General features: G+C 40.5%; 1 protein-coding gene across 2 annotated transcripts in view; it reads right to left on the bottom strand.

The window, feature by feature from the left end:
• PHEX (phosphate regulating endopeptidase X-linked) overlaps window positions 1-26,892 on the bottom strand; it is a 217,992-nt gene that overhangs the window by 152,608 nt on the left and 38,492 nt on the right. For both annotated transcript variants that reach the window (XM_075913320.2, XM_006128759.5), the window contains exons 4-9: window positions 18,587-18,673; window positions 16,307-16,533; window positions 12,291-12,359; window positions 10,849-10,965; window positions 5,796-5,879; window positions 5,335-5,480 (exon numbers count right to left, since the gene is read on the bottom strand). In XM_075913320.2, coding sequence (XP_075769435.2) covers window positions 5,335-5,480; window positions 5,796-5,879; window positions 10,849-10,965; window positions 12,291-12,359; window positions 16,307-16,533; window positions 18,587-18,673 — 730 coding nt within the window. The remainder of the gene's footprint in view (window positions 1-5,334; window positions 5,481-5,795; window positions 5,880-10,848; window positions 10,966-12,290; window positions 12,360-16,306; window positions 16,534-18,586; window positions 18,674-26,892) is intronic.

The following is a 26,892-nucleotide window of genomic DNA, read 5'->3' on the forward strand; positions in this document are numbered from 1 at the left end:
CAAATAATTATCACAAATATATAGGATTAACTAGGGTGAACAGACATCATAATATTTGGGTCTTTGTCTTGTATAATAAAGTATACCTTTCCCTTTCCCTAAAAAAAGTCCCAATTTTTCACACTTGCTCGAGGGCCACCCTTGTATTAGCACCTACAAATATCAATGGGGACTTATTATCTGAAAATACCAATGTGCTTTACAAGCATTTCTTCATTAGCACTTTGAGAATTACTGTAGGTAAATATTACTATCCCCACTCTGCAGATGGATAAACTGAAACAGAGAGGTTAAGCTCCCAGATACTAGGAGGATAGAAGAGACTTGTCCAAGTGTCCCAGGAAGTCTAACTGTTCCCCTTTTCTACACAACCTTCAAATCCACTGTGCATGGTTAGTGTGATGGGGAACTTGCACCTGCTGTATGAGACGTGCACTATAAAATCAAAATGAGGAATTTAGAGTTCACCCTTTCAGAATACTAAAGTATGCTACAATAATGGCCTAAATTCACACACCTTGCGTGATGTTTATCCCAGATTATGGGTTAGGAAGTTCCATTGATTTTACTGTCTTTTGGATCAAGTCAGAGATATGGAGGTAGGACTCAGTTTGTATAAGTACACTAAGATTATCCAAATCTTATTTGAAATTGGACCTGCAAAATTGGGCTAGACACCTTCCAAGATAAGATCTCTAGTACTTCCTTTTTCTACTAGCATTTGAGTCCCCTTCTATACAGAAGCATAAAACAATGGGAAAAAAATATTTCATTTCAAACTCTGAGGATTTGTTTTCCTGTTTCAAGGGCATGGGTTCATATTTTATCTAAACCTCTTTATCAGTTTTTGGCTTCTATTCTGTGTCTCTCTGGCCAAGTACACAAAGTGCAAAAAGAATAGAAATAGAAGGGCTAATTTCATCACATTTGTTTAAAACAATAGCATGTTTCACTTAATATAATGCCATTCACCTAAGTCTCTAAAAATGTTTTACAAATTACATAATCTGCACAATGCCAGTGTGAAGGAGGCAATTGTTATCCCAAATTTACCAATGATGAAACTGCAACACAGAGGTGAGCTATTAGCCCTACTTCCCATCCCGATACATCAGAAAGAATAGAACACACAAGTCCCAGATCCAAAGTCCTTTTTATTGTATCCTTTGGGAAGATTATATTTTGACTAACAAATGATTGCTACACATGGAACGATTATAATGATTATTTCCTTAAAAAAGAGGCCTGTTAGTTTGTGGTGGTATCTCCCAAGGGAACAGGTAGAAATCTTGTGATTTGGGGCATTTACAACTAGATCAAGCATTTGGATAATCCGGTAATGAATAATAATGGTCTGTTGATGAGCTACATAAAATGCTACAATTTTATGACATTATGCTAGCATTTCTATCAATATTTTTTGTAGGCAATGTAATGTAAGATATCATTTTAGGTTTAATATAAGCATAACAAATAGATCCATATTTTCCAACTAGTGGACTTTGTTGAGGTGCATAAATTGTGCATTTTTGCATTCCTATTTGAATTGTGTAACCAAATTCTGAGTACTCCTAAACCTCTCTTTACCATATCCATAACTAATTTTTCAGGAGCATCCTAACATGCAAAGAGGAAAGCTAGCCTTCAGGTTGTCTAAAAGTCTATTTCATTATGTTCTAGGGAGGAGCAAGTGTTAGTTATTTATCTTTTGCAGAGCAGTATGATAAGCAACAGGAAAGTAGTTCTTCACTGTGAGCTCTGATCATTGTTTACTGTAACAATTACAAGGATTTGTATTTGGGACACTCATCCCTGTATTGCTCTCATGTTATACATGGACCTGTTCAACTCTCAAAGAACACAAAATCTCTTTAACAAAAGTTAAATGTGCATTGAGGAAAGAACAGATTCCTTTTATAACAGACACGAGTTAATATCTAAGGGCACATCTACACAGCAGGGCAAAAGTCCAATTAAGCTAGGCAACCTGAGCTATGTCAATTGCATAGCTGAAGTTGAAATAGCTTATTTCGGCTTTTGGCGCTGTCTACACAGCAGGAAGTCAAAGGAAGAACACCCTTCCTTCAACTTCCCTTACTCCTTGTGAAATGAGGGTTACAGGAGTCAGAGTAAAAACTCCTCCAGATCAACATTATTTCAAAGTACTGGCTTGCAGTATAGATGCGGTCTTTGTTATATCGGAATAATGTCAGTTATTCCTAAATAACATTGCTGTATAGGTGTACCGTAAGATTCCTAGGACATGCTATACAATATCTTGATTAAATTTACTGGAGTTACTGTCAACTGATTAGAGCTGAGGGAATAACTGCCTGTTTAAAGGATTCCTGCAGTGAATTTAGTTCCTAGTCTGATTTGTGTGCTGTCTCCAATCAGATTGCAATTTTAATGGATTTGTTCACTGAAAAGGCTGCAGTGAGTGCTCTGAGAAAACAATTTCAATATGTGGATTGCTCACAAACAATTCTCTGTGAATACTCCTTTGAATAATCTATATCTGGGGTTCAATAGTCAACTTGAGTGATTTGTCCCTTAATTCGCATGATACTGTTTCTGTTCTCAGAATGGATGACCTAACCTTTAAGCTGCTTCTTCCTCTGTCTGAAACCAATTTCATTCATTTAGACTGTAAGACTCTTTGGAGAGGAAGCAGTCTTTTTTCTTCTTCTTCTGCATTTTCTATCATAGACCTGACCTATGACTGGTGTTCAAATGGCTACCACAATAATACTACCAATAATTTTGTTACTGAAAAGAATCCTGTTTAGATGCCATATGAATATCCACAAATATTTTTCTTACTGTTCATCTGGCTCCACTAATGATATTAAATCTCATGAAATGATTCAGATATTAATATATGTTATAATCACTTGAAATATGACTGGGACTTCAGAAGGAATTCAGTAGAATTTGATCTACAGAAATATTTACTGTGACAATGTGAAATTAAGTCCATATTGCTTGCATCCATTTTGTTGTTTAAATTTCATTCTGAAATTCACATGCTATACAAAACGTGATATTTAAGCATTTATCCATATACTTATTCACCAGTTAGGCAGATTTTAAGGCTCTGAGCATTACTCTACAGCTGAGACTAGACTGGTATGATTTTCCGCAAATGCTTTTAACGGAAAAAAGCGTCTAGATTGGCACAGACGTTTTTCCGCAAAAGCACTTTTTGCAGAAAAGCGTCTGTGCCAATCTTGACGTGCTTTTCTGCAAATCAAGGCTTTTTTTGCGATCAGGGCTTTTTTGCGGAAAACAAATCTGAGCTGTCTACACTGGCCCTTTTGCACAGAAGCTTTGCGCAAAAGGGACTTTTGCCTGAACGGGAGCAGAATAGTATTTCCGCAAGAAGCACTGATTTATTACAGTAGGAAGTCAGTGCTTTTGCAGAAATTCAAGCAGCCAGTGTAGACAGCTGACAGGTTTTTCCGGAAAAGCGGCTGATTTTCCAGAAAAACTGGCCAGTCTAGACACAGCCTACATGTATGGGGATGCTGGGAGAGGAGAAGTTCTCTTTCCTGTTACTTTTTTTTTCCAAACTAGATCATAAAGTGACTTTCGGAACCAATTTTGACATCCTAAAGAGTCCTAAAAACATTTTTTTGTTACTATACCATGGATCTTTTAATGGATTTTACATATTAACGTATTTGTCTCTGATAAACATGTGAGTAACAAGGGCCCAATTCTATGCAGGGATATACATGTTCACCATTAAAGTAATGGAGTAAGTCTATTTATATTTAATTCAGCATGCTATAGTTCACCATTTCTAACAACTTATGAATCAATTTTCTTAGGACCAGATCACACAAAGAAGGTATAGACTATATTGAGGACTCTCACAAATTGCTGCCCTTCTTACTGGATGTGTAACCTACATACCTAGTATAGTTCACTGTCCAACGTAGTGACACTTACACCACTTACAGCCAGAGATGAGAACAAGGGAGTTCTACAGCCTAAGCTGAGAGGCAGCTGGAATTTAGCTCAAATGGTAGAGGCTCCTACACTAAGCTCCAGAGGGGTCCCAGGTTCAAAATCCGAAGGTGGCTGTTACAGAAGCACTTCAGTGCTCTGGGTGTGGGGAAATGGAGTCATGGCTTTGACTACTCCTGTACTTCCTGCTTTTGATAGGGAACCACATGCCCAAAGACAATAGTTAGGGAGGAGTTCTTGTACTCTGCTGACCACTGTGCCAGCACCTGAGCCCAGCCCAGAGGCCAGCTTCACAGGAGAAGGGAGGTTCTTTATTCCTGCCCTCTGCTGTGCCCCTGCATCAAAGCTAGGCAGAATCTAGTTCTTAGTTAAGATGTAGGACCCAATCCTCTCAGCAGCTTATAGGATGGGACTCCGAAGGAAATAAAATGAGCCTCTGCTTCATAGCAATATAATACAATAGATAACATAAAGGGACCAGTTCCCTATTGCCTTGCTACATGTGCAGTGGGTGTAAAATGCTACAAAATAAGCATTTTATATCCACTTTGAACTTGTGAAACTAACTTTCCACGGCATGGGACAACTAAAAATAGGAGCCACACAAATGTGCATTATTCAGTCCTTTCAAGGAAATGTTCTGTGGTAGGGTCTGTTTAAATTATTTAAAGTAAGTTATAACAACTGACTGTTTAGAGATAGAACACATTTTATTTTTAGTATTGCCTGATCTGCCTGATATTTTATGCATATTATGAATGTATGTTGTTATCATTAAGAGAAGAAATATAATGCAATAATATCAGAATAAAGTTTCTGTACTGTTCTATTTTTTTAATAGTTATAAAGCTTACTTTAGTTTGATTTGCTGTGACTAAGCAATATTATTGCCTGGTTAGCAATAAACTATTTTTGGAAAACAACATGAACTAAAATGAAAAAGGGGGATGGTGAGAGACAGTCATTATACAATTAGCTCAATGGAGCAATAACTTGTTAGACTGTTTCCGTAGGAAAGGAATATTGTAAAGTCAGACAGTCTCAGTATATACATTTTTCTCTGTACTGTACTAAGGGACTGTTATTCCATTGGCTGGCAGCTAAAGCAAGACATAGACATATTCAGACTGCAAATTAAGTATACATTTTTAACAGTGAAGGTAATTAACCATTTGAACAATTTACCAAGGATTATGGTAGATTTTCTATCACTGGCTTTTTCAAGTGCAAGACTGAGTGCTTTAAAAAAAATTAGGAATTAGGGAAATTCTGTGGCTTGTATGCCATGCAAGAGCTCAGACTAGATAACCACAACAGTCCCTTCTGGCTGTCGATTCTACAAAACACAAAACTAATCCTTACTTTTTCCTTTCATTTCCTAGTATCCTGAACAAGTCTTTGAAGTACTGGGGCACACGGACAATCACGTTTTCTGAAGGACCTATATCTTTAAGTTGAGGATAGAGTTTGGTGTCAATCACCCTCTTGATGTATCCCAGCCAATCAAACTGAAAGAACAAAGAAAAGATCAATTAACACAATTTACAAGCAGAGAAGGTCAGACCTAGTTAATTGGCAGGGTTCCGTAAATGACACAAAGGTTTTTACTCATTTCAATGTTTGAAAATATTTTATTTCATCGTGGCACATAATTTGGAACCTATCGATACATCTGAATTTACAACAACAAATGGAACAGAGAATCCCTGTTTCTACTAAGTTAATTTAGAATGCTGTGCTATACACATTTAAAGCACTTTTAGTTGCAAATGGTTTGTTACAAACCTGACATTAAAGTGATTTTCCAATTAACTTCCACCAACCTGAGGGATCATGGTGCTAAGTGCAGATATGTTCATTTTATTGTACATAGTTTCACTGCTTCGATTCTCGTGTGGAATCATTATCTAGAGAATATAAATGAAAATAATTATATGTTTAAAACACTCTTCTCTTACTTTGTTAATACCCCTCATATTATGTATAAGAACTACTTCTATCCAGTGGAAAATAAAATAAAATAAGTTCAGAGCAACAGATTGCCTCCTGATCCTCAAAGAAAAGTCAAAACTAAAACAATGCAGATACCTGTGGCACCTTAAAGACTAACAAATGTATTTGGGTATAAGCTTTCATTGACTGAAATCCACTTTATCAGATGAATGAAAGGAAAGTCAGCTATCCTAAACCGGAAAATTAACCAGCGTTATTTTAAACCAAAAAGTTATCTTGTATTGTTTCCTTTAAACATTGGGTCAAATTTTGCTCCAATTAACCCACATTAAATTACTAATCATCCCATTACATTTTTCATCATAAACGAGAGCCAAATTTAGCCCATTAGTGCACCTTCACTCCATCATTCCAACTAGAAGCCCATTTCACCTCCACAAAAGCAACTGGTCAAAAAGAAACACTACTGAGAAAAATAGGCCTATTGATAAATTATCAGGAAGATCCAGATTCCAAGATTTCAGTTTGTTCATAATAAAAAAATAATTGAAGCACAAAATTCAGATCCAGTTCAAAATGTCCTCAAAGTTCAAGGGTGCTAGGATTCTACATGCAGGTTCCAGCCTAATTCTAAGATAAGTTCTATACAATGGACTCTGTTGAAACTAAACTGGACACAGGAGGCAAGAGTCCAGACTAGCCAAACCAATGGCAGTTTTCCACCCCAAAGTCCCAAGCCAAGTTTCTTTGGTTTTTGCTTAAGCAACACAGAAAATATGACTTTCCTTGGATATTTTAAATCTCTTCTCCCACTCCCTCTCATACACTTGACCTTTTTCTCTTCCCCCACTCCTGTCAGGGTTTAGTCCTTAAATTCTTCCCACTTTTTCCTGTTTAAACTTTCATTTTTCTCCATATCTACAGGTGCCATGACCCCCCACATGACAATTCTTTAAACTTATCTTGCATGCTCTACTTTCTTTCCCCCACAACATTCTCCTACGTCTCTGTATTCAGTCACCCACATGCACATGAAATCTTAGCATCTCTCCTCCATGCAAGCCCTGCCTCAAACATTCTCTCAAACTCTCCCTAAAACATTCCATCTTCTCTCTGATCACAGGATCTGTACTCTGAAATATTGTGCTTCCATTTCTGTGGCTTCCCTCCCCGTATACATCCTCCCCAGGAAAGTTCATTTAAAATGAATATAAGGTGCACAGCATATATTTAAAATCCAAAAGATAACAAGAGTTAATTATTAGTTTGCATTAACATAGAGATATTTATAGAACCGATTGCATTCATTAACAATCAAAGCCATTGGTTTCAGATCTTTATTCCTGTCTGCATTTTAGGGTATATTTTTCTTGAACAGCAATAATTATCTCTCAGTACAGTTTGTTGCATATTAAAATTATTATTATTGACCCTGAAGGCTTTCATCTGTATGGCAGCTTTCCATGTGCATTAAATTCATGAAATAAAAGTCTGCAGGGCTTTATTGAAGGAATTCCTGGAACCACATGTGGTGGCAATGCCTGGGAATAGTGCACCCATTTGCAGTGTCACTAAACAGCTGAAAAGACATTTATTGCCTTTCCAGTCTAATGAGACACAGCTCAGAATATGCTCATTACAATGAAGCAAGCTTTTTTAAGGCATTGTCATGAATAAAATAATTAAAGTTGAATGCTTGATTTGATATATTGTTGCCCAAAATTCTGCAAAAAAAAATCTTTTAGGGCCAAACCCTACTTTCTGCTTTGGGAAAAACAGCAATAGAAATCAGCACATCAGAACTAATGGGGTATGTATATGGAAGAGCAGAGGGGCTGGTGTTATGGCAAGCTACCCTAATTAGCGTCTCTGGTATTCTCCATAGGTTTCAGGTTCCACATGTTAAAAGATAGTGGAATGGATGAATGGTATTGCCCAGAAGTCATGAATTCTATGTACATTAATGCTGATGGGAAAGCACTAATTTATAACAGGATAAACTTAAAAAACAACAAATGGTCTGGTAGCACTTTATAGAGTAACAAAACTTGCAGATGGTATCATGAGCACCGCCCACTTCCTGCTCGCACTGAGTTCACAGAAATGCTAGGAGTATGGGCAACCTCTGGGAGCACAGTCCCTGCAGTGACCATGCTGACATGTAAGTTGGAGAGGGAAAGAACCATAGGACCAGAGGTGGATGAGAGTGCCACGGGGCCCAGGGCAGTGCCGTGGGGCCCCGGACAGTGAAATTTTGCAGGGCCCCCTCTTTGGCTGTGTCCAGACTCAGGGGTTTTTTCGGGAAAAGTAGCCTTTTTCCGAAAAAACTTCACCTGCGTCTAGACTGCAGCCGCGTTCTTTCGAAATTAAATCGAAAGAACGCGGCTTTTCTTTCGACGGCGGTAAACCTCATTTCACAAGGAAGAACGCCTTCTTTCGAAAGTGCTTCTTTCGAAAGAAGGCGTTCTTGAATGTAAATAGGGCTTCTTCGAAAGAGAGCATCCAGACTCACTGGGTGCTTTCTTTCGAAAAAGCGGCTTGCTCTTTCGAAAGTTCTGCATGCAGTCTAGATGCTCTCTTTCAAAAGAGGCTCTTTTGAAAGTATCTTTCGAAAGAGCCTCTTTCGAAAGAGGCTTGCAGTCTAGACATAGCCTTTGACACGGTGCATGCGCGGGGCCTCGGGAAGCGTGGGGCCCAGGGCAGCCACCCCACTCACCCTGCCCTAAATCCGCCGCTGCATAGGACCACCATACATGTAACATTTGTTTCCAACCAATTCCTGAGACCTAGGAGCTCTGTGGGTAAAAGCAAGTATAAATTCCATAGGAGCAAGAAGGGATACATTTTCCTACCCCAGCCTCCATTTTTCATGTAGAAACAAACGGAGTATAGCTTGAATAAACCCAGCATTCTGTAATTGATCAAAAAAGGATCCCCACAACTCACGTGATCATAACGTTCTAAAAGACAACAAAACATTTGAAGAGAAAAGCTACATGTGAAACTGCTTGTAATAATATATATGTGACACCATCACAGGACCTAACCACGTAAGCCATAACATCAGGGGTTCATACAACTAACTGCACATCCTCTAACGTGATATATGCCATCAAGTGCCACTGTTACCTTGGGCTTGACTAGAGACACTAACTGGTTAACGCACTATAAAGCCAGTTTCCCCAGTTCCCCTGGCCTTTCACATTCACAATTCCACATCAAAAGCTATGTATGGAATACATGCAGCCAATTTAAATAGCTTCCTTAACATGGATCCTACAATTGACAGACAAATGCTTTTTCCTGTTATATTTATCTTGGATTCTGTTTTTTCCACTTCAACTCCTCTGATGAAGTGGGTTTCACCCATGAAAGCTCATGATTCTATATATATTGTTGTTAGGGTACATCTACACAGTAGGTATGGTAGTGACTAAATGATTAGTCAACTAACTGAAAAGCAAGAGCTTAGCAATTAGCACTATTGATTAGTCGCATTTCCCTCCTCACACACATACACCCAGTTGCTGCTCTGCATTATACAGCTGAGAGAAGCCAGCACACGAAGGTGCTGAATTGGTCCCTCTCCCACGCATTTCTTTTCATTCATCACCACACACAAACACAGATACCAGCTGCTGTTCTGCATTGCACAAGCTAGGGAAGCTGTGCACGAAGCAGCTGAGTTGATCCCTACTTCACACGTTTCTTTTCATTCAGCCTGGTGTGTCTGTGTATGTGGTGATGAATGAAAAGAAATGCATGGAACAGGGACCAACTCAGCACCTTCGCACGTGGCTTCCCAAGGCTGTGCAATTCAGAGCAGCAGCTGTAGAGTTTATGTTGTGAACCGCAGTAGCCAGACTGAGCACTGGGACTGTCTACTCTTATCGACTAATCGATTAGTCAACAGAAAATCTGTTGACTAATTGATTAGGAAAGTAATAGCATTTTAACAACCCTACTACCCAGCAGTGTTATTTTGGAATAACTGACATTATTCCGAAATAACATAGTCCATGCTACACTATGCAGACATAATGTCTGCAGTTATTTCAATATCACGTCAAAATAATGTGGAGCTGGAGGACTTTACTCCAATACCTATAATTCTCATTTTACAAGCAGTCAGGGAAGTCAGAGGAAGAGTGCTCTAACTCAGACTTCCTGCTGTGTAGACGGCACCAAAAGCTATTTCGACTTTAGCTACACAATTGATGCAGCTCAAGTTGCATATCTTATTTCTACTTTAGCCCTGCTGTGTAGATGTGCCCTTAGTCTCAAAGGGTACGTTTAACACAGCAGCTTTATTTCCGAATAACTGACATTATTCCAAAATAATGAAGAGTGTGTTTACACTGCAAACCATTATTTCAGAATAACAGTGAGCTGGAGGACTTCTTACTCCAACTCCTGTAACCCTCATTTTATGCAATTGATGTAGCTCAAGTTTCATAGTTTAATTCGACTTTAGCCCTGCTGTGTAAACATGCCCTAAGATAGCACAGAAATACTTGTTTGTAATAACACTTAATGGTATTACTTTGACAATTACTTCAACTTTCCTCAAATGCATTAGTTAGTGGTAATGCATTGTCCCACTGACTACACAAGAGGGACATATCTAACTAAAAACAGCCTACAAAATCCCCCTCAAACTAATAATTATATTACAGATTTAAAGGATGAACTATACTCCCGTTATTTCAGAACAGATTTATGAATTAAGGGTTAACTAATGGAGAAGGTTTGCTTTGGAATTTACTTTTTCATACTTTCACTACTGTTTCAACTCTCAAGAATTAATACTAAATAGTTTAATATAAAATAATTGCACAAAGGAAATACTACAAACATTGTCTTGTTTCAATGCATGCACCAATTTATCAGTTAGTTGCAATTACACATTAGAAAATTACTCACTTCAGCTATTTTAATTTCCAGTTTCAGAACCGACTTCATATCAGACTCTGCACGGGAGGCATTAGCACCCAAAAGCACTGCAATATCCACCATGAACTGCAAAAAGGCATCTCTGTACTGGAGAGAAAGGAGAATGAAATGACCATTGCAGTCACATCTTAGCATGGCTACAGGAGTGGCATGTGGGAGCACAGTTACACCAATAAGAAAAGTACTCTACATTTTAAGTCACTCTTTGAAGTGGAAAATAAGCATTTTGTTGAGATAGGATGAAATCAAACCAAAGGGAACCAAACCAGGGAAATAATTCCATAGCAGGCATTGTGCTTACAGGATCTCTCTTGCGGTTCATTGAATGTAGCTTTCAGAACATACCAAATGTCATGTGTGTATTGGATTGAGACACACCCACACATTACTTGTTTGAGCTCAGAGAATTCACACACTGCAAGAAAGGCTAAAAATCTATAGCATGCTAGTATGCCATGCACTAACAGCTATGTAGACTAAAAGTTCACTAGGGTTTCAAACAGTGGGCAATAGCAAGGTCCACATGGCCAGTTAAAGGAAAGCTAGTGTACTTTAGCTTCGTACCACAGCTGGCCGTGCAACTCACTCCCTTCCTCCCATCTTATTCTGGCTTTTTGGAGGCCCTGGATTCTCTAATATCTTGGAGAACATCTGGTAGAATCCTATTGGCTAGCATTCAAGATAGGAATACAATTATACTCTAGTTAACTACAGACTTCTGCTAGATATAGTTCATTGTACACTACTAGAAGCTGGCTAGAAGTGACACTGAAAAACTCAGTAGCTCACCTGAGAGATGGAGGGGGCAGGAAAAGGGTCAGAACTTGGATGAAGGCAGTGCTCTGTAAAGACTGTGGGGATATATTTGTTGAGTCCAGAACTACAAATGCTGCATCGTATTTTTCCATCACACTTTGGGGGAAAAGTGTGGCAGGTGCTAAATACTGGCATAATCATTGAACACTTTTGGAACATGCAATCCATACTCAACAGTGAGCATGACGAGATTTGGAAAGGGCCATGGGAAGAAAAAAAATACTAAAGACCTTGGAACCTGTTGAGAGCTTCTTCCTTCTAAACTAAAATAAATCTAAATATATTTGATAATAATGATCTAAAATACCAGAACTTAATACAGCATTGGTGCTTACAGAAATTAGACCATTTTACATGGTTAAATTGAACCAATCCAAAAGTTTAGAGTTGGTTTAGGGGACATGCAGAGCTCAATTCTTATTATCATAATTTTTCTAAAGTGAAAAATACACTAGATGAGAACAAGAGATGTGCAATACATTGTAAGTATAAACTAGAATAAATAGCAATCCACAGAGCCCAATCTTATTTCAACTAAAAAGAAAAAATTCCTAGTGGGATAATGATTTATCAAACTGCAAGCTACTAATACTTACAGACTTAGCTTCTGTGGTATTATCAAGGTAGTCTTCCCGTGCAGAGAGACACAGAGTTGCTTGGTCTAGCTGTTAAAATAAACAAGAAAATTATATAATACTCCTTACATAGTCTTTATTACACTCACACATAATTAACTGTCACCAACAGAAGTGATATTTTTCTAATCATTAGAATAGTGATATATTGGCTTGTGTATCTGATCACCAATTTGGAGCAAACAATTAACTCATCAGACACAATTCATTCTCCAGCTCTTTTGAACTGTGCTTATTCTTTAACACAAAAAAGGTAACTGGATCATGTTCTTCCGCTAAGATTGTGGGATTCTCTGGCCTCCAAGATCTTAAGGCACTGGACTTTAGAACCAGCATAAGGGACTCCACAGGATTTTCCTGCTCTCTTACAGCCATCTAATCCAGCCAGAGTGTGCATTTCGAAATAACGGGAGGCTTGTGTAAATGAGGGGTAGCTATTTTGGGATACCTCCAGTATCCCAAAATAGCCGTGCAGTGTAGACGTACCCTAAATGTCATCTAGCAGGGACAGATGATTCCCAGCACTGATTTGCAGGGCTCCTCTCCAGAAGAGGACAAGTTACTCCCTAGTTCCTCTGACCTTTAAAGGGGCACACCACCCAGTTACGCAGTCCTATAATACTAATACTAAATATAATAAATTATGCAACACCGTGATAAATCCCATTGGAACAATCCCAGGCAGAAAACTTTAAGGCACATTGCATGGCATTAACCACATCTGGACTGACCTCATACGCAATTTAGAAGCTCCAAGATGTTAACCAGAGGTGGGCAATAATTTTTGCAGGGGGGTGTCACTTAATGAATTTTGGTACTGGTCAGGGGCCAACTCCACCCCCCAAAAGGGATGGGGCTTGGAGAAAAGGGATGGGGCCAGAGGCTTAGAAGTAAAAACCCAGCAAAGAGCTCCCAGCTCCCGGCCCTACTGCTATTGAGTTGTCTGGGAGCCACCCAGGGTTGCTATGGCTATTTAAAGGGCCCCAGTCACTGCACTACCCCAGCAGGGGCCAGATCCATGAGCCTTTTAAATAACAGTAATTTAAAGGGCCTGTATCTCCTAGCCCCATCACTACTGTGTTGCCAGGCAGTTTCCTGGGGTTGCTGCAGCTATTTAAGAGGCTCGTAGCTGAAGCCCCTGCTGGGGTAGCGCCATGACCAGGAGCTGGGTGCCATTTAAATAGGATCCTGCTGCCTGAGCCACCGCCTGGAAATTCAGTGGCACAGGCAGCAGGATATAAACAGAAAGTGGCCAGATGCAATCTGTGGGCCAGAGCAAAGTGTTACGGCAGGCCGGATCCGGCCCCCCCAGGGCTGCACCTTGCACCCAGCCCTAATATGAACAAACCATCACCAGCACTATCAATGACATTGTCCCACGGTTGAAAAGGTGGCGCTCAAAGCATTTTTGAGAGAGTCATTGTACAGCACTTTTCAGGTTCACACTGATTTATATTTGTTCTGCAGAATGAAATAACCATGCCATGGTATTTGCATATTGCTGCAAGCCCTCTCTCAGGCAAACTCCCACTACAGCCAATTTATTTCTGGAAATTCTTATTTTTCACAAAGTACTCTACTGGCTCATATCAGACTGAGGAGCATATGCCCATTCTGAAGCCACAATCCACTTCAAAATATTGAATAATATATTGATGAGCCCACCAGCAGCAGCATTGTTTCTGCAAGAATGCCACTGTGGAGAACTTTATTTTTAAAAACATGACGTGCTGCCCAATGAACAAAAACTAGATTTAAATATTGTATATAAGTTTTACATGGGCACATTTTTAAAAAATGGAAAGCAACAAACATCAATGTAACATATTTATATTCATTAGATTTGGTGGTAGATTTAAATTCGTGAATTGTTCTAGAAATTAAAATAAACAAACACAATCGGAGTGTCAGATACATAAATGTTATTTCTGTATCACCTGCTGTTCCAAAGCTTTTACAACATATCGGATATAGAATAATACAAACTATTCATAGAAATCACTTTCTCAAATGGAACTTAGGAAGACTCCTCTTGTTTAAACGCGCGCAGCAATGATACATAACACAGCTTTATGATTTCTGAGAAACAATATCAATGTACTATTTCTTAATGTAGCTCACTAAAAAGAAGGTCTCTACAGCAGCAACAGTGGACCTCTGATGATTTTGTTTGTTTTGAGGAATCATTCAATGATTTAAATGCTTATCTGAATTTAGCCAAACTTTTTTGCTCTATCAATCAGTGTTGAGGTCTTAGAAGAAGAGTATTTTTTCCTGCGGTTTTTTTTATACTTGGCTCCACTAGAGCTGGGAATATATTCTAGATGAAACCAAGAAGTGCAAAAGGTGTGAGAAAAGCCAAAAGCAAAGGAAAAGTCACCAACTGCTTTAGCCCTCAGGAAAAGGTTCAGGTTGGATCTGAAATAAAACCTGCAATGCTAAGAGAGAAAGCCTAAGAATGCTAAATATATCTTTTTTCATAAATAGATTTAACACACTTCATTACACAACTACCTTCCTGGGAATTCATTAAAACATTTAACTACTAAACATAATATTGGCAGAGGCACTCTGCAAACCAAGCTTCTAATCAAATTAGCAATGAGCAGTCATTCAGACTGTGCAGTTGTTCAGCTACTTAGGCACTTAAATACTACTAAGCAGATTCAGTGAGCACACTAGCAGGTATAATCCATCACTAGGAGACTAGCAAAGGGATTTATCCCAATCAGTGGTGGGTGAGTTAGGTTACCTAAATAGCTTCTCGGAAAATACTTCCTATACCGATTCTAGTCTTTCAAGCATGGGGGGGGGAAAGGAAGGAAGGAGGACTTTGACAAAGCATTCCTTCAAGGATGTGAAAATCATTCCTATAGTCTGTTCCTGGGAATTTTCTAATGAAAACAAGGAAGTGGCTCATTAACTTGATTTACTATTGACCCAAAGAGTAGTGGAAAGAATCTGTTTAAGGGAATGTTAGAAATACAAAAATTTATGTCAGTTGAATGGCTCTGGCCTGTTTTTGAAAACTGTGACCCAACATCAATAACAAATCTAGTAACAGAAAAGTTAAGTTCCACAGTACCCCTCCACAACCTCTTATGTAGTGACCAGAAGGCAACTTTTATGTAAGGATCACCCATTTTATTTCACTGTTGCGACTGATCAATTTCCATTTTGACTTTATCTCTCTGTAGCACACACATACAATCTCATTACTAGTAAGGGGTAGGTTGGGTTATATGGTTTCAGTTGTTAGGGTTTGTTTGGGTGTTTTTCCCTTAAAAAGCAACAAAAATTTAGATCAAGTGATGTTAACCCAGGCGTCCTGGTGACAATCTGCCTGCCTAAATTTCCCTTGAAGTTTCAATATTTTAACTCACTTGCTGTCCTAAATTGTTGAGAGCATTGACATGCATTTCTAACCTGCAGCCATGTTCCACTGACAGTGGTTCCGGTATTTAAAGTATGAATGACTTTGAGGATCATATGAAACGAAAGGTGACATATCAATAGAGGAGAATATATTAGTGCTAGCAATTAAGAATCTAATGAAGCATAATATCCCAAATTTGTAATACCTGCAATGGATACACCATCTTTCATCATCACTGACAAAAGATATTCCTTATCACACAGCTAATGCTTCATATATGGGACACAAAACCCAGCAAGAATCAGATTCTGACCTCATCTGGATACCCACATCCATCTTGGATACTGATTAATCATAAATGTATTTTACTCACAATTCTGCCCTCCTAATGAATAAAATTTCCTATGTACACAGAACAGTGCAGCATTTGGTACCTAATGGCTTCTAAATTCCCAGAAATAATTGTTCATGAATATATTCAAACTGCTGGGTAATAACAGGTACAGCTAAACTTAAACTAACACAGTACTGAACTCCACTTACTTTTAAATATGGATTACATAGCTATGATAAGTAATATATTAGAAATGTCATATTGTACCTTTAAGATGTGTTTATTGGAGGATTTGTCATCAGGACTCACATACAAACGGATGAAGACAGAGTTACTGTACTGACCACGAAAAGTCGCAAGGGTCTGAAGCATGCTGAACTTCCTTTCTGACCATTGCCCTTCAGGCCCAATGTTAGATTCTAGCACAGGCCAACGGAACGGTGAATGCTTCAGTATACTTAACAGTGGTTTTGCATCAGCTTTTTCAATTTTATCTGAAATGACAAGATGTACCAATGCTTAAGCTCCAAACAACTGTAATTCAAAAGTAGATATAAAAACTCATGGCAATGAAATACAAATGTTTATAGACATTGGTCAACTTCTAGGCAAGACTAAACAGAATAGCTCAGACCTAATGCCCTGGGTGGTACTTTGCTAAAAAGAGTATATGAAAATAAGAGTATATGACTTTATCACCATTTATCCAAATCAAGCATTGATAGCAAGGTGAAACGTGTTGTATTCAGCTGCACTGTGCTTGTCCTAGGAATGTAAACCTCTCTACACTCTAATTCTACAGTATGTTTACCATAGCCAATGGAAGAAATGTTTCAGATAAATAATAATGATGACCTGGGTTAGATTTAATATATAAAATGAGAGTCAGTTTAAGTACTATAGTGATGGGCTCTATTGAAAACCCTAAGACTGACAGAAATGGCATTTGTTGGTTAAGAAAATGGGGACACATTTACCTTTTAAATAATGATTGGGGGCTAACAGAGAATGAAATAACTTGCAGTGACAAAATCCAGCTAGAGACAGCTCAACAATTGGTACAAGAGTTTGATTGGGTCAGAGGAATACTTGATATTTGCAAACAAAACTAAGAGGTCGATGGGGAGTGGCCAAAGAGAATACAACAGAGTGTGCAACAGAAAAACTATGTAGCCAGTCAGCTTCACAGCATGTTGGAGCATCAGAAAAGAGATATTCCATGAGACAGGGGAGAAAACAACTTCTAAAAACATTCTGAGAGCATGACAGAGGAACATATTGAGGAACCAAGCCTACCCAGTTTGATTCCCCATCCCTGCAAGGTACTGACTCAAGAGATTCCAGAACTTGTAAAGATAAACTGGTAGCTGCATTTGGCACAGAAGAGCCACAAGTAAGACAGATGAAACGGTACCAACTCCTTGTGGAGACATTAGGATGGCATGAGATTTTTGGGAGGTGAAGGTTCTAGAGAGATGCACAATCAGATGTGATTCATGAAGCAACTGTGATTGCTGAAAGTGGAGATAGATACACAAGAGACTTCAACCTCTATAACTAGGCTAGGGCTAGGTGAAAACAGCAGCTGCACAGATGAGAGGAGAGAGTGAGATAAAAGCATGCAATGCTGCAGGCTGTCCCAGAGATACTTTGAGAGGGTTCTGCTGTCAGGGCTCACTTGAAGAGTCATTCATTAGGGGGTGTCCCTGATTTAGGGGAAATAGGAATGTGAAGAAGAATTTCAATATTCATTAGAAAAAAATGAAAAAGTTGCCAGAATGTTTATGGAAACAACCTGATGGAAGTAATTTGCTATGACCACAGGGAATAAGCAGGGGAAGGGCCACAAAAAGCTGAGGGGCATAAAAATCTTGATCTCTTTCACTCTGCCATCCACTCTTTTGTCAAACGAGTCAGCTGAGTGTGGAGTGTCTCTAAGAATCACCTCATTGACCCTCTCCAAAATCTTCAGGCCAAAACAGTGCACACTAGTGTGATAATAGAGGAGAGACTTTGGTTAGTATTAAGGAGCTGGGGTAACGAATATTGATTACGGAGGCTGAAAACTGGCTATGCAATGTAGACTCAGGGGTTCAGAGAGAGATGCCTGAGGGCACAAGCTGAGTCAGTAAAATGTAGAGCCATCTGGTGCCTAATTGCCAACTGAACAATTCCAGAGGACTCTATGAAACAATTTACTCAGTTAACCTGTCAGTAAATACCCCCACATCATTTTGAGAGTCCCATAAAGCAGAGTCACTTTTCACAGGAGAATTATGTAAATATGGTATTTTGTGCCTTTGCATATTCAAAGGCACATTGCCCACTGACAAAATAGGATATTGAGCTTGTAATTGGATCCATGTGAGTAGATCTATGTACCTGCATGTAGTCTCATTGAGTTCAGTACATACAAGTGTTCGCCTGCATGAGGACAACAGCAGAGTCTGGGCCTAAGCCTTTACTGCTTTCTTCTGTTAGCGTGCTAGAACCCATAGGGGTAATATATAGCTCACCCATGCCCCAAACTAAATTCAAGTTACTTACTTTCATTCATACATGATGAATAAAGGATCTTGGCCTTCTGTACAGCTTCACTGTCCCGTCTCTTGCTGATAGGTTTCTCTAGCAGAGCTGTGAAGCATACAAAGTAAAATTAGTTTCTCCCTGATCTCAGAAAATATAGGATTTGGCTTTTTTTTAAATTCATGTACTGATTGGAAGGTGTATCATCATGGGATGACTTCATGGTCTAAATACCACCCATCGCCTCAAAACAAGAGTACTACCTGGGTTAGCTAAAAACCTTACCCCTTCCAGGGTACTTAAACGGAGCTAGTCTAAAGAGCTGGAAGGGAAGAGAGCCATTGAGGAGGTGGAGACTTTCAGAGGATTTTAAAACCCAAGCTTTGAGTTTACAATATTTTTAAAATTGCCTCATGAAGGAAGTGAAAATCACTTCAGCACATAGCTCATCCTTCTTTTTAGGCAGGATGAGGGAAGATAAAGTTTGCAGGCAGCTGAACAAATCTTTTCATTTCAGGCCCAATGCTGTTCTTCTCCACTATTTGCTAGGGCCAGCCTTTCATTTTTGGCCATTGCCTTTCCCACTCATTTACCATACCGCTGTCCCCTTTGCTGTCTCTTATAGAAAGAGCAATGACAGTCCATTCCATGCCAGAGGAATGGGGCAGCTTTCTCTCTAGCCAGGTACAGTACAAGAGACTACAGGGATGAGTGCCCGTAATGGCCACTGTCTTCAGCAAGAGCTGAAAGAGGCTCTCCACACCTTGAAGGACCCGGCATAAAGAACATTACAAATACAACTCACATCCAGAAATCTACACACAGAAAAAAAATCAAAGACGACAACACAAATTCTCCTGCCAGCTACACTCATGCACAAAGGAGCCGAACACTGCAGGTGAAATTCGCTCTCAATATCTTGGCAACAGTTGGCTGTCATTAATTTTGAGTGGTTAAAATTGTCTTATTATGACTGAATAAATATTAAAAGTAACAGAGCAACAACTAATTTGTTTGGTTGGTTTCTAAAAAAAGTTTTTAACGTGACAATGATGTTTCAGTTTCTGATAAAAATCTCCCCCAGTCTACAGCAAGGCACAGTTCCTGATAGATTTGATTTTAAATCTCAATCTTATTACTATTTCTGAGCTTCAGAAACACATCATAACCGTCATCAACATATTTCTACCAAAAGGCTCGTGAGCAAAGTCATCAGTGCAAGTAGCTCAATCCCTTTGTTTTTTTTAAAGAGGATTATTAGATCTGTCCATACTTTAAAATATGGAATTTTAAAGGATACTATGATTCAGATCTCAGTAAAACTGAAAATGACAAATAGCCTCCTAATAAAGACAATGCAATCATTTCTGTCATGAAAATTGGAAGCTAACGACATTGGATAGCTAAAGCCCAGAAGAGGGGATGGTGACAAGATAAAATAAAATAAAACCAACTATAGAACTGAACTAACATAAAATCCTACTAAAATTAGAACTGGTACCTTCCATTGAATCCCTTTTTTTTTTGCTTGCTTCAGGAAGATGTTAAACTCATTATATTACTGCAAAGAATGTGTATAAGACATTTCCAATTTGCTTAGAAAAAAATGAAGTTTTTCTGCCAAGAACATTTTGTGTTTTGACCAAGGAACACAGAAAGCCAACTGTAAAACATGGGAATCTTAACAAGATGGTCAAATCCTGCATTTGGAACCTCAAATTGGCTCTTTGGGATATAAATGTTCTCTACAACAGACATGTCACTGAGCCCCTAAGTTCAATTTTTGGATCCAAACTGCCCCACAGCTTGATCGGGTTCCAATCCAGTGTTCTGGTTTGGGCCTCCCTCTGCTTCTATATCCTGAGGTGCTAATGCATAAAGTTTGGACATCCCCCTCCTATTTAAACTGACGTGCAAAAACTGTTTCAGTACTAGAATTGTCTTTGCTACCACATATTTGAGGAATAGTGAGGAAAAAGAAGACGGAATGGGTATCTTTGTATCTCTATGCACGTATACACACATTATAGGAGGAGCTGATAGCAACCTATTTATTCGGCCATTTTCCCATAGGAAGGATTCTGGCAACCATTCCTGTGAGAAACTTTCACTCCATTGCTTGCAGCAGGCTTTTGACACTGGGCAGGTGGAATGTGCCCAAGAATGGGTTTCATTGTCTCAAGAAATTCTGTTCATTTTTTGCTGAGGTATAAATAATTTAAAATTCCCATTTCTCTTTTCTTGCTTATCTTCCTCAGGAAGATGTTGGCAGACTGCCAAAATAATAACTGCACACAAAAATTCTAAAGCTGGCTCTAGTCACCACCAAAGCAGCAGCAACAGGAATATCTGGGGAATGCCAGAGCAGCTGTAGTGGGGAGAGTAGGGGAAAGATAGGCAAGGCTCCCCCTGTTTCAAGATCTGGCACATGGGTCCAGTGGTCCCTGCCCTCTTCTAAGAGTACCAATATGGAGCAGGATTTCCTCACCCTGCATTACAACCCCCTCCCTCAGGCACAACATCTGTCCCCTAGCAACCATCCCCCCATCCTTCTGAGGAGATGCCCTTGTAGCTCCTTTTACTTCCAAACGTGGGAGATAGGAAGCAAAACAGAGAAACTGCACACAAGATCAACCACCATCAAAACCCACCACATAGTCCCTTCCACTCTCCGCACTACCACATGGGTAGGAACTATACCAATTCTTTAGTAGGGAGCTAAAGAAAGAGGGAAGAGAAATATGCCAGACTGGGATCCCCCTTCAGAACCCAGCACCTGCATCCAGTTGTCCATCCACCTGACCTCTGGGATAACAGTTTTCTGCTGCTTATAGTCCCTGTAGTTAGTTCTGACAACCCAGTGATAGCAATTTGTACTGCAGTTCACAGGCAAAAATCAGATGATGATGAGAGAGGGATAGTTACAGATCATCGATTTTTTTCCTTTTAAAATAAAATTATAAAATTACATTTAAAGCTATTTAGTTTTCAGTCTTGAGCACTCAAAAGTTAGGAAGTATTAGATTTTCACTTCCCTATGCAACTTTTATTCCAGACCCCTTGGGCACATGCATTATGATACAGACTTTAATTATACTGTTGTCTATTACTTTTTTCACAAGATGCTTTCTTCATTCTGCCTAGAGGAAGCAGAAAGGCATGGAATTAAGGCTTTACAAGCAATCGTAAACCTGGCATTTCCTATCTGTCAAGTGCTTGACTTTACAACATAAATAATGTTTGTTTAATTCAGATTTTTTAAATATTACATGTGTGCGTGTTTTGTCTTCTTATTTCAGTGTGTGAAAACATAGGTTCCTTTTAACCCTAAAGAGAGTGGTAGCCCTCCAATGTCTCTCTCAAAAAATAATAATAAACTTATTTTATGAAAGTACACCTAATTTTAAAATAAGTTTATTATTATTTTTTAAAAGAGACAGCCCAGTTCAAAGAATGTGCCATCTGAAGCTGCTGAGATGCAAGTACCATTTTGTATTGTCTCCTGGTCTTTGGGTCGCCTTCCTCATCTCTGAGGGTATGTCTACACTACCCCGCTAGTTCGAACTAGCGGGGTAATGTATGCATACCGAACTTGCTAATGAAGCCCGTCCACATTAACTAGCACGTCCACATTAAGTGGACCCTGAAGCGGGGTTAAGGATGGCCGGAAGCAGTGCCGGCAGGGCATCAGAGGAGGACTTAGAGCGTGGAGATGCTGTCTCAGGCTAGCCGAGGGCTGTGCTTAAAGGGTCCCGACCCCCACCCCTGACAGACAGTTCTAAGGGGTGCCCCGCTTGCAAAGCAGTCCTGGCTTGGAGTGCCTTGAGTGCCCACACTGGGCACATCACAGCACTCGGCCATCAGACTGGCTGCACTTGCCGCAGGCTGCCATCTGGGGAGAGGGGGCAATTGGAGGGCTGCAGGAGAGCTTCCACCCTCAGAAGCCCACAGAGCCAGCCCAGTCCTCCCCATCGGGGGCTCGTACCCCATTCCTCCCTCACCTCCTTCCACTTACCCTTCCCTAGCCCCTCTTCTTGATGTACAAAATAAAGATAACGTGTCTTCCAAAATGGAATCTGTCTTTATTGAACAAAACTGGGGGAGACTGGGAAAAGGAGGTGGGAGAGGGGAAGAGAGAGGCTGGGAGAGGGGAGGGCAACTAACATGATCAGGGGTTGGGAACAGGTCCCAGATGAAGAGAGGCGAAAGAGACTGGGACTTTTCAGCTTAGAAAAGAGGAGACTGAGGGGGGACAGGATAGAGGTCTCTAAAAGCAGGAGTTGGGTGGAGATGGTGCATACAGAAAAGTTCTTCATTAGTTCCCATAAAGAAGGACTAGAGGACACCAAAGGAAAGGAATGGGTAGCAGGCTTCAAACTAGTAACAGAAAGTTCTTCTTTACAAAGTAAAGAGTCAACCTATGGAACTCCTTGCTGCAGGAGGCTGTGAAGGCTAGAACTGGAACAGAGTTTAAAGGGAAGTGAGATCAAGTCATGGAGGTTGGGTCCATGGAGTGGTATTAGCCAGGGGGTAGGAGTGGTGTCCCTACCCAAGGTTTGTGGAAGGCTGGAGAGGGATGGCACGAGACAAATGGCTTGGTCACTGTCTTCGGTCCATCCCCTCCAGGGTCCCTAGGGTTGGCCGCTGTCGGCAGACAGGCTACTGGGCTAGATGGACCTTTGGTCTGACCCAGGATGGCCATTGTAAGCTCAGGGCTCAGGGTCGGGGGTCTCAGTGGACCCCCTTGATTCTCTTGCACACCTGCTCCTGGGTGGCCAGGCTGGCAGCTCTCCTGCCCAAGCCGGCCACTTTCCTGTGCCTAGTGCGGAGATCGTGGACGAGGTCCACGATGTCCGCACTAGCCCAGGCGGGTGCCTGCCTCTTGCGGTCCCGGGCAAGCTCCCAGGAGCCGCCAGCCTGGTCCCGGGAAGAGGGGGAGGGCTGGGGGGCATCAGGTGGTTGGCTCAATCCGTGCCAGGTGCAGGGTCTGCTGGCTGGGTGCTGGCAGGCTTGCACCTGGCACGGGCACCGTAGCCAGCCCGTGCCCCTTTAAGGGGTCCGGGGCCGGGAGGGGGGCAGAAGAGTTTCCCTGGTGTTGGCCAGAGTGGCCACCAGGGAAACCTGGGGAGGGCTAGCCTCCCACTAGTTCGAATTAAGGGGCTACACACCCCTTAATTCGAACTAGCTAGTTCGAACTAGGCTTAATCCTCATGGAATGAGGATTACCTAGTTCGAACTAAGCGCTCCGTTAGTTCAAATTAAATTCGAACTAACGGAGCGCTAGTGTAGCATCTATGAAAGTTAGTTCGAACTAACGTCCGTTAGTTCAAACTAACTTTGTAGTGTAGACATACCCTTCTATTCCCCGCTAGCTCTATCTGATAGAGGCAGCAAGGGTGGGGGGGAGCGACTAGTCGACTATCCTGTTGACTAATTTTTCACATCCCTACTCTGGCTCAATTTTCCAAAGTTGAGTATTGAAGTGGCTGAGCTCTTTTGAAAACTTGGCTGTATATTTTGGTGCTACCTGGGAGCTAAACACTTCTTAAAAATCTGGCCAAAAGTCTATGTTTATAACTGTAGGGATAAGGTTGGTTCTATCCTCCACATGCCAGCAGGACCAACGTAGCTGCAGATACCAATATGCTCATGGAGAAAGGGACATTCCTTGGTTCTTTCATTTATTCTTTCAGGACAAAAACTGAGGTAGCAATAGTCTCAGCAACAGTTTGTAGCTAGGGAAGGGTTACTAATGTTCATGGCTTTGGGGGATAAGAAAGCAAACAAAAGAGGGAAGGGCGTCCAGGCCCTTTTGAGACCTTTGAAGATAGAAGAGGAAGTATTTGATATATTTGGAAGAGTATCGCTGACTATAGCAATTAACTTTACTAGCTAAAAGCTAATATTATGAAGTCCTTGATAAGGATTCTTCTCCCAGTTATATCTATGCACACTATAGTTAAACAAGTCTAGCTCAGAGTAAAAGTTGGCCAGACCTGTGCATTGGGATTTAAAGTGACACTGGTGACTGTTCTGTGGGCAAATTAACTGCTGACTATGTCTCAGTGTCTGAAAGAGTGCTTCAAGTTCACAGACACCAATGAAAGGGGTCCACACAAAATGTGTTTGACATCCCTGATGTATTCTGTGCCTGCTGAGGCCCAGATAAACTCGGCTCTCTACACACATTAAATATATCATCTTGCTGTGATAATATTAATAATAGAATAATAGAATATTGGGGTTGGAAGAAACCTCAGATGGTCATCTAATCAACCCCCCTGCTTAAAGCAGGACCAACTCCAGGTAAATCATCCCAGACAGGGCTTTGACAAGCCTGGATTTAAAAACCTCTAAGGATGAAGATTCCATCACTTCCCTTGCTAAGCCATTCCAGTGCTTCCCCACACTCCTAGTGAAATAGCTTTTCCTAATATTCAACCTAGACCTCCCGCACTGTAACTTGAGACCATTGCTTCCAGGCCAAAGAGTTTGCGGGGCCCAAGGTGGCATGTTGTTGTTGGCTGCACCGCATAGCTAGACGGCTCCCAGCCAGGCAGTAAGCAAGCAGCTAGGAAGGCAGGCACCGGGCAAAGCAGGGCCCTGAAGGCGCGGGGCCCAAAGTAACCACCTTGCTCGCCTTGTCCTAAGGAAGGGCCAGATTGCTTCTTGATCTATCTGCCATCACTGTTAGTAGATTAGCTTTATCCTCTTCGGAACCCCCTTTCAGATAGTTGAAGGCTGCTATCAAATCCCTCCTCATCTTTCTCTTCTGCCAACAAAATCAGGAGAAGAGGATGACGGAACTGAGCTAAGACATGTGCCCTAGGCACCTAATCATTTTAATTGCCCTCTGCTGGACTCTGTCCAATTTGTTCATATCTTTTCTGTAATGGGGATATTGCCAAACTTCATGCAATATTCCAGATGTGGCCTCACCAGTACAGGGGAATGATCACTTCCTTCAGTCTGCTGACAATGCTCCTACTAATGCACCCCAATATGTTGTTAGCTTTCTTAGCAACAAGGGCACACTTGACTCATATCCATCTTTTCATCCACTGTAATCCCCAGGTCCTTTTCTGCAGAACTGCCATTTAATTAACCAGTCTGTCCCCAGCTTGTAGCAGTGCTTGGGATTCTTCTGTCCTAAGTGCAAGACTCTGCACTTGTCCCTTGTTGAACTTCATCAGATTTCTTTTAGCCCAATTCTCCAATTTGTCTAGGTCACTCTGAATCCTATCCCTACCCTACAGCTTATCTACCTGTAATAAATAGTGGGGGAGGTCTACATTGGATATTAGGAAAAACTATTTCACTGGGAGGGTAGTGAAGTACTGGAATGGATTACCTAAGGAAGTAGTGGAATCTCCATCCCTAGAGATTTTTAAGCCCCAGCTTGACAAAGCTCTGGCTGGGTTGATTTAGTTAGGGTTGGTCCTGCTTTGGGGAGGGGGTTGGACTCGATGATCTCCTGTGGTCTCTTCCAACTCTATGATTCTGCCTTTCTCCACTGTTTAATGTCATCCATGAACTTGCTGAGGATGCAAACCAACTCCTCATCTAGCTCATTAATAAGATGCTCAACAAAACTAGCCCCAGAACTGACCCACTGGGCATTCAGTTTGATATCGGCTGCCAACTAGACATCAAGTTGATGATCACTACCCATTGAGTCAGATGATCTAGTCAGCTTTCTATCCTTCTTACAGTCCATTTATCTGACGCATACTTTATTAACTTTCTGGCAAAAATAGAAGACCCTATCAAAAGCTGTGCTAAAGTCAAGGTATATCACATCCACCCATGTCCACAGAGCTAGTTATCTCATCATAGAAGGCCCTCAGGTTGGTCTGGCATGACTTGCCCTTGGTGAATCCATGTTGATCGTTTCTCATCATCTTCCTTTCCTCCAAGTGTTTTAAAATGGATTCCTTGTGAACCTTCTCCATGATTTTTCCAGGGACTAAGGTGAGGCTGACCAATCTTTAGTTTCTCAGATTCTCTTTCTTCCCTTTTTAAAAAATAAGCACTAACTTTGCCTTTTTCCAATTACCCGTGACCTCCCCCAATTGCCAGGAGTTTTCAAGCTTTGTTTAAAGATCATGCAATTTAGCCAGATGCAGAGGGTTTTTAAGCACATAATTGTGATACAAAATGTTATGGAGCTTAATTAAAATGTGTAGGTAGCACAATATTATTTCATCATGTTAAAATATAACTTCAATTTAAACCCATCCAAAGTTACCAGATACATTTAAGTATGTTATTTTGCTATTAATTGTGGTCATGATTCTGTTACTTCATTCTATGGGTTTAGCTATGGA

This window comes from Pelodiscus sinensis, chromosome 1, assembly GCF_052426305.1.
Source record: "Pelodiscus sinensis isolate ZL-2025 chromosome 1, ASM5242630v1, whole genome shotgun sequence".
In the NCBI taxonomy this organism is placed as follows: Eukaryota; Metazoa; Chordata; order Testudines; family Trionychidae; genus Pelodiscus; species Pelodiscus sinensis.